Genomic DNA, 18,659 nt, shown 5'->3' with positions numbered 1-18,659 from the left:
GCCTCCACCTTCAGCACCCCATAATGACCCTGGGTCCATACTCCCAGAGGAATAAAGAATAGGAAAGCTATCAGGGGAAGGGATAGGATACGGAGTTCTGGTGGTGGGAATTGTGTGGAATTGTACCCCTCTTACCTATGGTTTTGTCAGTTTTCCCTTTTTATAAATAAAAATTTTTAAAGTTTATAGAAGCCACCTGTAATTGAACATCTATGTGCTGGATATAAATTGGGTTTAGCATTTTAGAGTTCTAACTCATTTAACGCCCACTATTAGTCCCATTAAACTCTCATATCCACACATACTGAGGTGGGAGATTTAAGAGGTCAAATTACCTGCCTACCCAACTAGATTTGGAAGTCAAGCCTATATCCTTGACTACAGAGACTCTGCTCTTAAGCATTGCACCACCCTTATTCACAGTGTCAAAGGACATCTGTTCCTATGGTTTGCACATGAGAAGATGTGAGTTGTGTTCTTGTTTGTTCCATGATGAAAGAAATGGAAACTTCTCCAGTTCCCCCTATAGGGATATCTGAGAATAAAATGCAGTCCGGAGATGCTATTTTTGAGAAACTCCATGTTTAAATAGATACTGGTTTAGAGAGCCTCATCAGTGTGTCCTGGAACCTCCCCACTCCAAAGCCCCACCCCACTAGGGAAAGATAGAAACAAGCTGTGGGTATGGATCAACCTGTCAGTGCCCATGTCCAGTGGAGAAGCAATTACAGAAGTCAGACCTCCCACCTTCTATATCCTATAACGAATTTTGATAGGAGGAAGATGACCTGAGGGCTCTGGACTCTTACTCCATCAGATAGGAGGAAAAGGATGTAGTAATAGGCTTATGTATGACTTGGAAAGAAAGAGAAGATGGAAGAAAGGGAAGGAAGGAAGGAAGGGACATGAAGCATAGGAAATAAAGGGGGGGCGCAAATATATACAAATATAGATAGATAGTGGTAGAAATAATAGTTAACCCATATCTACAACTTCAGGAGAACTTCTGTGGTTTCCAATGGAGGGAGGTGGATTGAGGATCCAGAGCTCTGGTGGTAGGAACTGTGTGATGTTACACCTGTTATCTTGTATTTTTGTAAATCAATATTAAATCACTAATAAAAAATTTTAAAGCAGGTACTGGTTTAAAATTAATGTTTAAAATTGCCTTTGAGTTAAAATCCTAAAGAAGGGGTCAAGGAAATAACATAGTCGTTTGTACAACAGATTCTCATAGCTGTAGCACCAAAGGTCCTGGCTCACTCCCAGTTACCATCATATGCCAGAGCTAAGCAGTGCGCTGGTTAAATAAATTATTATATAAACAAACAAATTAATTAATTAACTAAATGCTTAAGACAGCATCATGGTCAGTGATAGAAGTCAGCTTACTGGGGTCAGGCAATAGCGCAGCAGGTTAAGAGCACTTGGTGCAAATTGCAAGGACCAGCACAAGGATCCAGATTTGAGGCCCCGGCTCCCCACCTGCATGGGGGGGGTGGTCCGCTTCAGGCGGTGAAGCAGGTTTGCAGATGTCTATCTTTCTCTCCCCCTCTCTGTCTTCCCCTCCTCTCTCCATTTCTTTCTGACCTATCCAACAGCAACAAAAATAATAACAACGATAAACAACAAGGGCAACAAAAGGGGAAAATATGGCCTCAGGAGGAGTGGATTCATAGTGCGAGCACTAAGCCCCAGTGATAATCCTGGAAGCAAAAAGGAAAAAAAAAATTAGTTTACTACAGGCAACTAGTTGTAATTGCTTTAATAAATTGTGTTCTGCTAAATAATTAGCACTGTAGAAAAACCAGGAAGTACAAGAATTGTTCTCTTACATTTCCTGTATTTCCACCTCCACCCCAATACTTCTTAGGCCATTGTCAATGGCTTAGAAACCCAACAACATGAAGTCAACTATTAATATTTATATTACATTCGGAACAAAAGAAATGGGAAGAGTAGGAAATAATACAACATTTTAACTCATAACTGCAACAAGATTTATGTGATAAATGTTTTAGAATGTTGCATATCTGGCCTGCCCATGTGATCTAATGATTATGCTTTGTTATTTTTTTTTAGTCCCAAATAGGAAAAACATAAGATTAGCAGACTGTATTCTGAAAATGATCTGTTTGTCACAGACATGTTATAGAGAATACAAAAGTCTGATGACTTTAAAGATAAAACAAAAATCTTCAAAGAATTTTCCAGGTTGTCGAAGGTTGTTTTGGGCCTCAAATACTCTGGAAATGTTATTCTTTTCTATCGCTAGGGCTACTTGGATGGAAATTCTTGAAAATGACTACTGTATGTTTGGATTGTTCTACATTTTATGCCAAAGAGTATTCAAAAAGAATCTAAAGTTTGTAAAGGTTATTACAGTCAGAATGTTCCATAAGAGATATCTTATCAGCATCACTAGGAGTCTCAGAGAGAAAAAGCTATTGGGCTTCTCTTCCTACTTTCTCCCAAATACTTCCTGGGAGATGCACTGTGATCTAGTTTCAGTAATTGCTGTCTTTTGTTGGGGGAGAAGAAATGGGTTATGTCAGTTGTGTGCTCTAATGCTAAGGTGCTTCTTGACCCATGTGTGGCATTGCCCCCAAGGAAAGCCACACCTTTGTCTAAGAATCTGGCCAGCTCATTTATCATCTGTCACTAATTTTTTTGCCTGGGAACCAGAAACCAAAACTCTCCAGGGATACTACTCCCATTCTTACGTGACTATGGTTTTAATGTCACAATCCAGGAATATCCCTTTTTTAATGTTAATTTCCTTCCTTCTCAAATAAAATAGCCCTGAAAAATCTGTACTTTTGTACAATGACCCTATGGCAATTAATAAGCAAGAACAAACCCTGCCATTTGACTGCATTGAAAAAAAAAAGGCGGGGGGAACGACACAAGTTGAATAGCAATTGCAGCTTCAGCTTTTCTGGACAGTTTTTTATTTTATTTTATTTTATTTTATTTTATTTTATTTTATTTATTTTGCCTCCAGGGTTATTTCTGGGGCTCAATGCCTGCACCTTGAATTCACTGCTCCTAGAGGCCTTCCCCCCCTTTTTGTTGCCCTTGTTGTTGTAGCCTTGTTGTGGTTATTATTGTTGATGTTGATGTCGTTCGTTGTTGGATAGGACAGAAAGAAATGGAGAGAGGAGGGGAAGACAGAGAGGGGGAGAGAAAGACAGACACCTGCAGACCTGCTTCACCACCTATGAAGCGACTCCCCTACAGGTGTAGAGCCGGGAGCTCGAACGAGGAACCTTACACCGCCGGTCCTTGAGCTTGCACCAAGTGCACTTAACCTGCTGCGCTACCACCAACCCCTTTATTTATTTTTTAAAAGATTTTATTTATTAATTAGAAACATAAGAGGTGAGAGAGAAAGAGCCAGACATCACTCTTGTGCATGTGCTGCCGGAGACTGAACTCAAGACCTCATGGTTGAGAATCCAATGTTTTGTCCACTGTGCCCCAGACCACTTTATTTATTTATTTTTTATCAGCATGCCTCTGAACATGGATTTGGGCCAAACTGGTACCACTTCTCTGGCAGCAGAGAGTGTATTATGCACCTGGCTTTGTCAGCAGCATTCCCAGGGAAGCTCACTGAGTCTCGTCAGCATGTTCTTCTCAGTCACAAATAACGCGTGCTTCAGCAGGTGCTCTTAGCATAGGCTGATGACAGTTTTTGGGTTTTGTTCCATTTGATGTATGGAAAATCTCTTAAGAATTAGGTATTTATTTGGCCTCTGTATTTTCACCACTAAGTATGGCTAATGAGAAGGAAGGGTCTCTTTAAATAAAAACAATTTACCTACTATCTCTTAACAGGACCCTTTCACAGATGCAACAATGACTTTCCTTGGAGATCTAAAGCATATGCTTTCCTGACAGGACTTGCAACACTAATTAGTGAAGTTATGATTGGATTTAGTCTAGGCCAGATAATCCATGGAGAATGAAGAAGTACTGCATTACTCTACACAGGTTGTGGGCTTGCCAGAAACTCAAGTGTATTCTGGGCTTGCATCTGGGCAGGCAGTTAAATCTTTGTAAGACACTTCTTTTATTCACAAATGGAAAGATTAAGAATTTCCCTCTCAGCTGCTCATGGAATTGTCATACCATACAAGGAATGTGATGACCTACTGTTCTAAGAAGTCAACTCCTATAGTTCCTACCTCTTTATTCCTTTTGTCCAAGGAATCAGTTTATTGTCTGCTAGATCTTGGTCTCCCATCTGGTGCCAAATGCCACAGCACTATTACATTTGGTGTTGCTTGTAGTTCTTCCCACACTCCAGGGCTACTATTTCTTTTCCCAGATTTTTCTGCCTACTTGATAAACTCCCTTTCTGCTGTATACTAATCTGATGGAAATCTGTAGCTGCAAAATAAAATGGAACCAGCCTCACAGGTGGGGGGGATAGCTATGAGGGCAGGTGACACATTAGATAGCAAATCCAAGTGCTCCGAAGTAAACACAACCACCAGTTGACATAAGCATTCATCCAGAATTATGAGTCTTATTTTCAGGTAGGTTGATGTTCTTAGGGACCCTCAAGATGGGTTGGGGTTCAGTCTGACTATGAATTGAGACAGGTTTACCAGTTCAGGAGTAAGTACTGCCAGGATGGAGACTGTAACCACTCAAAGTTAGAAGTCAGTGAATTGGGAGTCGCGCGGTAGTGCAGCAGGTTAAGTGCACATGGCACAAAGCGCAAGGACTATCATAAGGATCCCAGTTCGAGCCCCTGGCTTCCCACCTGCAGGGGGGTTGCTTCACAAGTGGTGAAGCAGGTCTGCAGGTGTCTATATCTTTCTTCCCCCCTTTCTGTCTTCCCCTCCTCTCTTGATTTCTCTCTGTCCTTCCCAACAACAATGACATCAATAACAGCAATAACAATAATAGCCACAACAAGGATAAAGCAACAAATGGGGAAAAAATGGCCTCTAGGAGCAGTGGATTCACAGTGCAGGTACCAAGCCCCAGCAATAACCCTGGAGGCAAAAAAAAAAAAAAAGAAGAAGAAGAAGAAGTCAGTGAATTCAGGGCCAGGTGGTAGTGCACCCGGCAGAGCACCAGCATTACCATGTGCAAGGACATGGGTTCAAGCCTCCAGTCCCCACCTGCAGGTGGGAGGCTTCATGACCAGTGGAGCTAAGGCACCTTTTTCTCTCCCTCCTTCCCTCCCTCCCTCTCTCTCTTCCTCTCTCTCTACCTCCCCCTCTCAATTTCTATTTGTTCTGTCAAATAAAAAAAGAGTAAAATAAATAAAAAAGAAGTGAGTTGAGTTATTGTTTTGGTTTCCAATGATGCTTTTTGTATCTATATAAATATACATGAAGAGGCATTTTAAAGTCAGAAGATAGAGTACAAACAATGAAGTATATCGTTTGGGGCGTTCATGAGTAGAGAAAAACTTTCCTAAGAAAAGATACCGCCCTCAAGGGAGCCTGGCTGAAACCTGACACCACTGTGCAGACCTCAAACTTAGAGGATCTTTCAGTGGTTCCCCATTCATTATTTCCCCTTCTCAGTGCCAGTCCTGTTTTTTCTATTTTGATCTCTTTTGGCTTTGACCACATGGAATGCAGTTATTAGCATCCAGTCTGTGGCAAAGAATCTTTATCTGTCAGACCTTCAGACAAGCAATAATTTATATGTTTTGCCCTAGGCAATATGGTTGTCTATTCTCAAAGCCTGACCCTCATTCAAGGATAGAACAGCCTCCTGCTACTGGAACACTTGTGTCTGAACCTATCAAAATAATTTTTAATGATGGCTTTTATGTAGAAGTCTGCATCCTGTTTCCTGGATGATCAAGTTACATATTTGTATCACATCTACAAGAATGAGTGAGTGGTTGGTGCTTGTGAGAGTTAGGGTGATTAAAGGAATATGTGTTTGGATTTCCTTTCTTTGATCATCCTCCAAAAAATACTTACATGCCTCTCATTACCTTGGTGGGATGCATTCAGATTAAGAGTTTTACTATACTTAGGCATTTTGAGTTTAGGAAGGCATACCTAGTAGAGAACAAGGCAAAATTACAACACACACTTTTTTTTTTAATTATTTTTATTTTCATTGGATTACTATTTACTAGTTTATCTTTTTTTTTTTTTTAACCAGAGCACTATTCAGCTCTGGCTTATGGTGGTGTAGGGGATTGAACCTGGGACTTTGGAGCCGCAGGCATGAGAGTCTGTTTGTATAGCCATTATGCTCTCTACCCTCTACCCAACACACACGTTTTATCTGTTTGTATAAAAATATAAAATTTTGCTACCATTTATTTTTTTCCTATTTTATTGGTAGGGGTTACAGTACAGTTATTGACACACAGGCTCAATTTCTTTTTTAGTATTTTATTTATTTATTTATTAGATTTTATTTATTTATTAATGAGAAAGATAGGAGAGAGAAAGAACCAGACATCACTCTGTGTACATGTGCTGCTGGGAATTGAACTCAGGACCTAATGCTTGAAAGTCTAGTGTCTTAGCCACTGCACCACCTCCCAGACCACACTATTTATTTTTATTTGATAGAAATTGAGAGGCAGGGAGTCAGGCGGTAGCACAGCGGGTTAAGCGCAGGTGGCACTAAGCCCAAGGACAGGTGTAAGGATCCTGGTTCGAGCCCCCGGCTCCCCACCTGCAGGGGAGTCGCTTCACAGGCGGTGAAGCAGGTCTGCAGGTGTCTATCTTTCTCTCCCCCTCTCTGTCTTCCCCTCCTCTCTCCATTTCTCTCTGTCCTATCCAACAACGATGACATCAATAATAACTACAACAATAAAACAACAAGGGGAACAAAAGGGAATAAATAATAAATAAATATTTAAAAAAATTGAGAGGCAGAGGGAAAATAGAGAGTGAGAGACAGAAACACCTGAAGTACTGCTTTGTTGTTATTATTATTACTATTATTATTTTACCTCCAGGGTTATTGCTGGGGCTCGGTGCTTGCACTATGAATCCACTGCTCCTAGAGGCTGTTTTTTTTCCCTTTGTTGTTTATCCTTGTTGTTTATCATTGTTGTTATTGCTGTCATTGTTGTTGGACAGGACAGAGAGAAATGGAGAGAGGAGGGGAAGACAGAGGAGGAGAGAAAGATAGACACCTGCAGACCTGCTTCACCACCTGTGAAGCAACCCCCCTGCAGGTGGGGAGCCGGGGCTCGAACCAGTACTGCTTTATTGCTCGTGAAGCTCCCACCACCCCCTCACTCCCCCACACACACAGGTCAGAACAGGGGCTTGAACGTAGGTCCTTGCACATTCTCATCTCCCCATGATAGATGTCTGCAAGAGAGTCTCACCTCCAACTTAGAATGCCACCCTAAGCTTCAGAGACTCTTAGGGGTCTGGAGATAGACACAGTTACCTGTTCTTACAATCTAAGAAAAGAAATTCTAAGCAAGATCTCACAGATAATCAGTTTAGACTTAAAATATTTTACTTATTTAGTTATTTATTTTGATCGGAAACAGAAACTGAGAGGGAAGGAGAAGCAGGCAAGAGAGAGAGAGACCTGCATCACTGCTTCACTCCTTGAGAACAATCCCACCCCCCCCACACACACACACCCCCACACACAGGTGGAGATGGGGCTTGAGCTTGGAGCCTTGCACTCAATGTGTGTGCTCAACCAGGTGCACCACCACCTGCCCCCCATCTATTTAACATGCATTTTTATAGCTCTCCTTAAATGTTATGTATATTTCTAAGAAACCTGCAAGTAATTATATATGGTAAGCAGTTCCCAGGAGGGAAATTAACTTTTTAAAATCTGGATTTCACTATAATTTTAGTCATAGTGAACAGGAGCAATCAGGAGCATGACAGTAAACATATAGTATTTTCTGATTTTATCACATCTCCAGAATGTGAGAAAAAGGACAAAAAGAGAGGTCCTTTTATCAGGAGAGGATACTTAGTAGTGCTTGTGATCTCCTGAATCTCATGACACTTTTATCTCTTGTTCATTTTGAATGGTATGTCAGTTTTATTCATATTGAACTGGTGTGGTTCTTCTTTTACTCTTTCCTTCTTAATTTGATATTACTATGATTGATGGTGACTGTTTCCACAGTGTTCCAGATGTTGATGGAAACTCCTTTGTTTGCTCACTTATATTTTTACAGAAATCATTTCAACTTGCACATATGATTTTCAAAACTTTTATGACTCTCAAGACAGTTTACAAGCTCAACTTTAACTTAAGTAGCCTAAAGTAGATTGAATTTTTTGATCTCCAAATGTGATTTAGTCTTAAGTTTGTTGAGCTTCCAATTAATTTGTAACTTGTTATAAAAAAATGGGTTACTGTCTTAACTGCATAATTTATACTATGATATTTCAAAAGTCTTTATAAATTATCCTCTTTTATAAACCTCGTTTTACAAATTATAATGAGTTATATGAGTTAACCCAAAGTTACTGTGAGAGAGATAAATGTACAAATAAGATATTTACCATACACTGGACACTCTTCATTTTTTAAATATTTTTTATTTATTTATAGAAATTGAGAGGAAGGGGGAGGTAGAGAGGGAGACAGTGAGGCACCTGCAGTACTGATTCACCACTCGTGAACCTTTCTACCTGCAGGTGGGGATTGGGGGATTGAACCTGGGTTGTCTAACTAGGTGTGACACTGCCTGGCCCTGACACTCTTTAATTGTATCACCTCTTTAAAAGTGGTAAGTTAATAGTTTTTTTACACAGACTTAGGATGCCCCTGTAGTATCATTTTTGTAAGAATATTTATTTATTTATTTTAACAGAAACTAGAGCCTGTCTCTGAGTTCTTCATAATGAGTAAGTTTATTGCTTATCTAAAAGAAGCTACTTTACTCCTTTGACTTATCTGTATAATTAAGTACACAGTCAATCATCACTATCAGTCTCTGTTAAAAATTTAGGTGAGGGAGTCGGCAGTAGTGCAGCAGGTTAAGTGCACATGGCGCAAAGGCAAGGACCAGTGTAAGGATCCGGGTTCTTGCCCCCGGCTCCCCATCTGCAGGGGAGTCGCTTCACAAGCGATGAAGCAGGTCTGCAAGTGTCTCTCTTTCTCTCCTCCTTTCTGTCTTCCCCTCCTCTCTCCATTTCTCTCTGTCCTAACAACGACAATGGCATCATCAACAACAACAAAACTACAACAGTAAAACAAGGGCAACAAAAGAGAATAAATAAATACTTTTTTAAACTCTTTAAAAATAAATAAATAAATAAAAAATTAGTTGAGCAAAAATTAGAATCATACGTATATATGTTGTTGAGTAAATTTGACCTTTATATAGAGAGGGGGGAAAAAACCCCACCATACTCCAGTTCTTTGTGCTGATTTAAATTTTGAAACGTGTCACATGTGTGCTTTGTTTTTAGGTCCCTACTGTGGAAGTATGACTGTTCCCAAGGAACTCTTGCTGAACGCAAGTGAAGTGACTGTTCGTTTTGAGAGTGGATCCCACATTTCTGGGCGGGGTTTTTTGCTGACCTATGCCAGCAGTGACCATCCAGGTATAGCAGAAAATCAACACGAATTTATAAACCTTTACCTAAGAACTCTGTGTGGGCTCAACAAATTACAGATACCCATTGACTGAATCTATGGATGTGGAATAGACTGGCAGAATGAGGATTTGTGACTTGTGGGTGGTGGGCGTTTGGCGCCCTTACCTTCCACCGTAGTCAGCATTACTCTGTAGCACATGATGGATTATTAGCTGATTTATGTGGAAAAGGGGGGTGATCTCCTTTTCCTAGATAAGCTGAGATGGTACATTTTGGGATTATTGACGCTTCTAAAGCCTGGCTATTATCTGAAGTCCTTTTTAACTGCTTCCTTAACTCAAGGAGTAATAAGCTTTAAATTATCAGAAAGATTATGAGGTCTGCATATAGGAAAATTTAAAAAGGAAAAAAAGAATTTCAATATGTTGATACTGCGTGTGGAAATTACAACCCACTCATAAGCGCCATGTTGGGAACAGTCAAAGTACATTTGATGAGCTTTCAGCAGCATCCTGTTCCCTGGTTGTAATGTATTATCAGTATCCTGACTAAAAAAGAATAAAACATGATCATTTAAAAAGTGAAAAAAAAGGGGGGGAATTGGGCAGTAGCGCAGCCGGTTAAGCGCACGTGACGCAAAGCTCAACGACCCGAAGGATCCCGGTTCGAGCCCCTGGCTCCCTACCTGGCTGGGGAGTCGCTTCACAGGTGGTGAAGCAGGTCGGCAGGTGTCTATCTTTCTCTCCCCCTCTCCGTCTTCCCCTCCTCTCTCCATTTCTTTCTGTCCTATCCAACAACAATGACATCAATAATAACTATAATATACAACAAGGGCAACAAAAAGGGAAAATAAATAAATTTTTTTTTAAAAGTGAAAAAAAACTTTTTAAGTAGTGATGCTATTACACACACACACACACACACACACACACACACACACACACTCACACACACAAATTATGGGAAGCTTCTGAGTATGACCCAGACAGAAGAGAAATGTGAGTACTTCAAGGGGAGAAATGGCCTCCCATCCAAGTCTCTCATACCCCATAGTAATGACCCTGTAGCCCACTATAAGTCTCTCCAGATATCCAGAGTTTCTGTCTCAGACTCCTCTGGCAAAAGTACCAAGAAGGGGCACCAGTCATTTCCCTCTCAGCCAATCAAGTCTGTAGTCCTAGAAGGTTGACTTTGTTTGACCAGTATTCCCATATATTGTTCCTTAAGGGCTTTATAGTAGGATTAAGATGGTGCTCTTACAGCCAAGTGTGGAATATTTTAGAAACTATACTAGGTTTGATGTAAATGCATTTGCATCCACACTTGAATGTCTCCATTACTGCAATTTAGTTCTGTTCTGTAAATCACTCTGAAGAGCACCCTCTTCAAAGGTCCTTGGTTCTAATAGGCTCTATTCTTGATAAGCTCCCATTTCCATGATTACTTAGCTGTTACTGGTTGAATTATAAGATTTAAAAGTCCCTGAGTCTTCCTTTGAGCTGCATTGACCTTTGGAAATTGTTTTTCTCTTGCAAAAGGAGGTTATGGGCATGATCACTGTAGGCTTGTATTAGATAGTAACTCATCAGTGTGGAGTTTTGTTTTAAATTATCTTTATTTATTTGATAGAGACAGCCACAAATCAAGAGGAAATGGGAGATAGGGAGATAGGAAAGAGACAGAGAGACACCTGCATCCCTGCTTTACCACTTGTGAAGCTTCCTCCCTGCAGGTGGGGACCAGGAGCTTGAACCTGGGTCCTTGCACAATGGAACATGTGCACTCAATCAGGTGTGCCACCACCCGGCCCCAGTGTGGAGTTTTTATTGGAGATAGAGTCCATTATCTTTCATTGGAAAGCTGCTTAAAAACCATTATTGGTAAAGGGAAAAAAGATGGTTTTGTTAGAAAAGAAAAATGAAAGAAACATTAAATTCTTCAGAATATTTCACTTTCGATTTATTTTTTAAAGAGAAAAATTCACAGAACTAAGCAACTAAAAAGTACTTTAAAATTCATTTATTTGAAAAGAAATCAGTAAATGTTAAAGTGCTAACTTCTTTTGAGTCCACTAACTACAGTGACTTTTATTTATGACAGATTTGATTACATGTTTGGAACGAGCTAACCATTATTTGAAGACAGAATACAGGTAAATATTTGTGTCATACCTGTGCTGCAGTTTTATGTCACTGAATATTTTGTTTTCCTTGCTATTAAACCAGCTATATTTCTTTATTTACATTTAGTTTTTTTAGTCATTTATGTTACAAAATAAGGAGTATTTATTTAATGTAAGTTCTTTTGCTATTTTCTCCTTTCTTCCAATTCCTTCTCTGCTTCCCCTGCCCTTACTTTCCCAGAGTTCTTTGCTTTGGTTTATTACAATGAAGTGGTTTCTTATACCGCAGACTTTGGCAAACTTTTTTTTTTTGCCCAGGGTCAGATAATAAATATTTTAGATTGTGCCAGTCAATCATCTTTTGCATCATTCTGAGGCTTCTGTTGCTATTGAGAGCCATTATAAAATGTAAACAAATAAGTGTGGTTGTGTCCCAGCAAAACTTTATTTACAAAACAAGTAGCAAAGGTGTTAGGGTATGTGCTTTCTTCTACACCTGGCCCCACACCCCTGGTTTAAGCCAGGCCTCCATCCTGCTGGAGGCAACTTCTGTGCTTTGGTGTCTTTCCCTTTCTCCTTCTATCTCTCTGTTCCTCTCTTTCTGTCTGAAAAAGGTAGCCCAGGGTGGCAAAGCCGAGCAATGACAAAGCGGAAAAAAAAAAAAAAACCCAAGCAGCAATCTAGATAGCCCAGGAGATCTGCTAACCTCTGAGTTCTATGTAGTGCTGGTGAAAAGAAGCGGAGCCAGGGAGGCTTTTGTTTGTTTGTTGTTGTTGTTTTTAATCTGGCAGTAATTGGAAGTGATTTTTGTAATTCTTCATTCTGCAAGTGCAAGGAATTCATTTTGTCATTTACACACACATACACACACACACACACACACACACACACACACACACACACACACACAGTGAGAGTGAGATAAAAAATTTCCATCACACAACAAGGGCAGCAAAAGGCAAAATAAATAAATAAATATCTTTTAAAAAATTTCCATCACAGCTTTACTTAATTTTTCTTTTGTTCCTCTGGAGAAACAGAGAGGGAAAGAGAGAGATAGACACCTACAGACCTGTTTCACCCTTGTGAAGTGACCCCCCAACTCCATAGGTGGGATTTTCTGTCTTCTTTTTTTTTTTTTTTTTAATTATTTACCTGTTTATTTATTGAATGTTTCTCTCTCTCTCACTCTTGTGCTCTTTTTTTTTTTTTTTTTTTAATTTTTTATTTAAGAAAGGATTAGTGAACAAAGGCATAAGGTAGGAGGGGTACAACTCCACACAATTCCCACCACCCAATCCCCATAACCCACCCTCTCCCATGATAGCCTTCCCATTCTCTAGCCCTCTGGGAGCATGTGGACTCAGGCCTCCAGGGTCATGTTATCGTGACACATTATCTAAAGTGTGAACCAGCCACTTTGTAACATGTAGGCAGAGATAGATATGGAGATTAGTGCAGATCCAGTTGCTTACTTGAAATTAGAAAAGAAAGTTTTAAAAGACCATGGGTTTTGGTAACTCATTGATTTGTAATACTCAGTAAATTCCTATGCCAGCCACATTGGACTAAACTGACAAGCATATTTGATTTTATGTATTTGACTGTTTATTCCTTTGTTACAAAAATGTTAGTGTATTTGACTAATATAGACGCCAAGTGTGGTCCAGGAGGTGGTGCAGTGGATAAAGTGTTAGACTCTCAAGCATGAGGTCCTGAGTTCCATCCCCAGCAGCACTTATACCAGAGTGATGTCTGGTTTTTTCTCTCTCTCCTCCTTTCTTTCTCACTAATAAATAAATAAAATCTTTTTTTTTTAGTAGATAGACCCCAGTGGGTTTTTATATCAGGAATACCCTTGGCACTAAAAATTCAAAAACTCTGAATTCTAAACTGTGAGCCTGTAGTGTGATTCCCCTGATCTTTATTTTTTAATTCCTTTATTGTTGCTGCAGTGCTAAAATCCATAAGATAAATAGGAAATAATTATGAAGCACCTTTGTGGGTAGCTTAAATAATTAGATGTTATTCCGAAACTAATTGCTAAGTCAGTAGGAGGAAGCTGTGAAGAAATGAAATAAAAGCAACTGCTATTTTGGAATCATTTGGGCTGGTGCATTCTCTGTAAACAAACCAAGTAAATGTTGCTGTAATGTGATATATATATATCTGTGTGTGTACATATATGTATATGCAAGGGCATATGGCTTTCACCTTCAGTTGTTCATGGTCTCATCATTCTTGATTCTCTTTGCATGTTTTTCATATGTACCTACTGTTTCTCATTCCCTACTTATATTTTGCTTTTTAAAAAATATTTATTTATTCCCTTTTGTTGCCCTTGTTGTTTTATTGTTGTAGTTACTATTGTTGTTATTGATGTCATTGTTGTTGGATAGGACAGAGAGAAATGGAGAGAGGAGGGGAAGACAGAGGAGGAGAAAGATAGACACCTGCAGACCTGCTTCACCGCCTGTGAAGTGACTCCCCTGCAGGTGGGGACCTGGGGGCTCAAACCAGGATCTTTACTCTGGTCCTTAAGCTTTGTGCCACGTGCGCTTAACCCTCTACGCTACTGCTAGACTCCCCCTACTTATATTTTGATACGGTGAAGAAGCATAGATGGGAAAAGCAAATTTAAAAGAGATTATATACAGTCACAATGATAGCTAGATAGCAAGAGTCGAGGTTACCCCAACCATACTACATGCCAGGACATGTTTTTGGAAAATGATTGTTAAGTAAATTGAATCTTTATTTTAAAATGAACCTTTTTAAAACTCAAAGTCATAGAATCAAAGAATAGTAGGAGTGGTTATTAGGGATGGCGGGGGGAATGAGAAATAGAAGAAGTTGACAAAAAGGTTCAGATTTTCAGCAATGAGTAAGACCTGAGGATCAATTGTGTAACATAGTGACTATAATTAATAGTGACCTATATACATATTGTATAGTTGGAACATGCTAAGAGTATAACTAAAATGATCTTGTAAAAATATATATACATATTTGCTGAGATATAGAGATATGTAGGCCACTAATATGTTTTATAGGACTGGCACACCTGGTTGAGTGCACAGGTTACAATGTGCAAGGACCTGGGATTGATCCTCCTAGTCCCCACCTGCAGGGAGAAAGCTTTATCAGTGGTAAAGCAGGGCTGCGGGTGTCTCTCTCTGTCTCTCTCCCTCTCTATCTATCCAATAAATAAATAAAGACAATTTAAAAAATTAATCTATATATTTTATGATGAATGTATACTAATGTATCACATATGTGAATATGTAAAATAATGGATATATCATCTAAATGGGAGAAATTCTTTCCCAATGTGTACATCATAGAAATAATATATGCTCAGTGGGGAAGCAATTACAGAAGCCAGACCTTCCACCTTCTGCACCCCGTAATGACCCTGGGTCCATACTCCCAGACATATAAAGAACAGGAAAGTTAGGGAGTCAGGCAGTAACGCAGTGGGTTAAGGGCACATGGCACAAAGCACAAGGACTGGAGTAAGGATCCTGGTTCAAGCCCCCGGCTCCCCACCTGCAGGGGGGTCGCTTCACAAGCAGTGGGAGCAGGTCTGCAAGTATCTATCTTTCTCTCCCCCTCTCTGTCTTCTCCTCCTCCTCTCTCCATTTCTCTCTGTTCTATTCAACGATGATGACATCAATAACAACAGCAGTAATAAATATAAAACAATAAAACAAGGGCAACAAAAGTGAAAATAAATTTTTTAAAAAAGAATAGGAAAGCTATCGGGAGGGGTTAAGATATGGAGTTCTGGTGGTAGGAATTGTGTGGAGTTGTATCCCTCTTATCCTATGGTTTTTGTCAGTTTTTCCTTTTTTATAAATAAAAATTTTTTAAAAAACAGCAATATGTGCTTCAGATACCTTGAAATTTAGTCAGTTACATCTCAGTCAAGCTGGGAAAATGTAGACACCTTATTCTGCCTGCAAAAGTAATTTATGGGAAGACACAGAATTTTGGTGGTGGGTGCAAGCATGGAAATGTACCCCTGTAAACCATCATTAAATCACTAATAAAATGATTTTAGAAATTCTTTAACAAAGTAATTCTGAACAAATATAGACCATCACTGTCCAATACTAGCAAAGTGTCATTATCAAGCACTTAAATATATGGTCAGTTGAAGTTAGATGTGCTGTGTGCAGTGTACTGCAGATTTTGAAGATTTATTGAACAAAAAGACTGCAGATGTCTCATCAACATTTTTTTTTCTGTTATTACAAGCATAATAGAAATTATCAAGTACTAGGTTAAGTAATTTTGCCTGATCCTTCATACTTTTTGATGTGGTTATTATTACTTAAATTTACATACATTGCTTCTATATATTCCTTTTGAATTAGAACTTGTAAGGTGAATCAAAATATTACAGTTGAGGGTGGGGGTAGATAGCGTAATGGTTATGCAAACAAAGAGAGTCTTATTCCAGAGGCTTCAAAGTCCCAGGTTCAATCCCCCAGACCATCATAAGCCAGAGCTGAGCAGTGCTCTAGTAAAAAAAAAAAAAAAAAAGAGAGATTACAGTTGAATAACAAAAAAAAAAATGAAAGTACCTTAACAAGAAACAGTTCTTCTTGATTTCTTTTTTACTCAGAAAACTGAACCAGGAGATGGCTCACTCAGAAGTAGAGCGCACACGTTACCATGCATGAGGACCTGGGTTTGAGTCCCTGGCCTGTATATGCAAATACTGTGAATAAAGGGAAGCTTCCAGAGGAGTAGAGAAGTGCTGTGGTATCTTTGCTTCTTTCTCTGTCTGTCTCTTACCCTTTATCTGGAGGAGGAGGGGAGATTCCACTAGAAATGCAGAATCATGGAAGCAAAACCATGAGGTAAAAGAACAAGGAAGCTTAAGTTGCTATGTTCGATGCTTTAAATTTGGCTTTTATAAAGATGACTGTGGCAAATCTAGCATTTGGAAACTTTCCTTTTTTCTTACAGAATTATCTTTTACGTATTAAAACTAATTAATATGCTTTAGGGAGGGTCATTGTTTAATAGGAATTATTATGCATTCTTAGATAAAACCAATAATTGTAAAATTTGCCTTCTGATGAGCATTCTAGATTAATCTCTTTGTGTTTTTTTCTGTCTCCAAATCAGGTTTCTCATTTAAAATGAAATAAAATATGTCCACATGTTCTATTGGGAGTAGGACTACCTCTTACTCCTTTCTAATTTAAATATAACCTAATAAAATATACATTGTTTTCTTTTTTCTAGCAAATTCTGCCCAGCTGGTTGTAGAGATATATCAGGAGATGTTTCTGGGAATGTGGTGGATGGATATAGAGATGTAAGTAACTGAAGGTAATTTTATGACAGGGAGAATAATAAAAAGAGTAAGTTTGCTTGTTACTCTGCCTAAATTCATTGCCAAAAAAAAAAACCAATTAGCTGAGAGGTAAATCGTAACATGTTATAATGACCTAAACAGAACTAGTTATCAGTTAATTATAACTAGTGCATGCAACGGATCAGGAAATTAAACCCTGTTTATATATGTATATATTTTTTAATTGTTTTCTTTATTTTGGACAGAAACTGAGAGAAATAAAGAGGAAAAAGGGAGACAGAGGGGGGAGAGACAGAGAGACACCTGCAGTACTGTTTCACTACTTGTGAAGCTTTTCCCCTGCAGGTAAGGACCTGGGGCTTGAACCTGGCTCCTTGAACACTGTAATGTGTTCACCACCCAGCCTCCTCCCCACCCTTGTTTATATATTTTTAAGTGTTTGTCACACATGGGAAATTTTTTGATGTTTCTATTAGTCATATGAAGTCCCCACCCCATGTATTTATTTTTATTTTAAAACAAGAATACAGTCCTTTATATCCAGACTTTTGTTTATCAGTGCAAAGAAATGCAAAGCAATTTCAGCAGAAATGATTCATGGCAGTGATATTTTAGAAAGGTTTATTGCGCAAAACATACTAAAAGATGTCCACGTCATCAGAATGACCAACCCAGTGGCTTCCTCTGCATCCAGCTTTGTCTCCACATCCTTCTTGTGATTCATCAGTAGAGGCCCCTGTTCCATTTGTAAGTTTCTCCTGGTGCATCATGTGTTCTTGAAAACTTAAGCCTTAGGGAGCCGGGTGGCGGTGCAGCGGGTTAGGCGCACGTGATGCGAAGCGCAAGGATCCCAGTTTGAGCCCCCGCTCCCCACCTGCAGGGGAGTCGCTTCACAAGCAGTGAAGCAGGTCTGCAGGTGTCTATCTTTCTCTCTGCCTCTCATTCTTCCCCTCCCCTCTCCATTTCTCTCTGTCCTATCCAACAACAATGATAACAACAATAAAATAACAAGGGCAACAAAAGGGTATAAATAAATATTCATTTTAAATGACAAACGCGATTATCATTATGGGCAGCTACAAAAGATTTTTTTTCTTCCCAAAGATGCCTATATTGTATTTGGACATATACAATTTCATTATTTACTTTTCAGACTATATATAAAAACTCCTCCTGACATTTCTTCTTCCTTTCTCTCTTTCTTCTTTCTTTTAGTCACCCCCTTCTTTTATTTGATAGAGAAATTGAGAGAGGAAGAGGAGAGAGTGGGAGAGAGATACCTTCTTTACCACTCACGAAGCCCCCACCCCACCACCACTTCTGGGGACCAGGGGGTTGAACCCAGATCCTTGCACATGACAGTGTGTGCCACCTCCCAGGCCCCTAACATTTCTTGTATATTAGCAGAGTTCATGACATTAAGTTTGTCGAACCATTGGTTGGTTAATGTACAACAGCTGAACACCCACAGTGACCTGTCCTAGGCGCACCCAACCATCACATCAAAATCTGAGTCAGAAAGCTGCCTATATTTTATGTTACCAGCCTCCTGCTCCATCTTCCCATGGCACAGCTGTTCAGCAGTTCCTTCTTAGTTTAGATATTTATCTTACCACCTCCTGACAGTAGTCTTTTCCAGTATAGCAGGTAAATGATTTCCTGAATGGTTCGTCTG

At 39.3% G+C, this 18,659-nt stretch overlaps 1 protein-coding gene across 4 annotated transcripts in view; it reads left to right on the top strand.

Moving 5' to 3' along the window:
- Positions 1 to 18,659, top strand: part of DCBLD1 (discoidin, CUB and LCCL domain containing 1) — a 95,114-nt gene that overhangs the window by 34,115 nt on the left and 42,340 nt on the right. For all 4 annotated transcript variants that reach the window (XM_060190559.1, XM_060190557.1, XM_060190558.1 and 1 more), the window contains 3 exons: positions 9,402 to 9,536; positions 11,631 to 11,682; positions 16,912 to 16,984. In XM_060190559.1, the coding sequence (XP_060046542.1) occupies positions 9,402 to 9,536; positions 11,631 to 11,682; positions 16,912 to 16,984 (260 nt within the window). The remainder of the gene's footprint in view (positions 1 to 9,401; positions 9,537 to 11,630; positions 11,683 to 16,911; positions 16,985 to 18,659) is intronic.

Source organism: Erinaceus europaeus, chromosome 4 (genome assembly GCF_950295315.1).
Source record: "Erinaceus europaeus chromosome 4, mEriEur2.1, whole genome shotgun sequence".
Lineage (NCBI taxonomy): Eukaryota > Metazoa > Chordata > Mammalia > Eulipotyphla > Erinaceidae > Erinaceus > Erinaceus europaeus.
The sequence above is the reverse complement of the archived record's forward strand: the minus strand, read 5'-3'. Positions and strand labels throughout refer to the sequence as shown.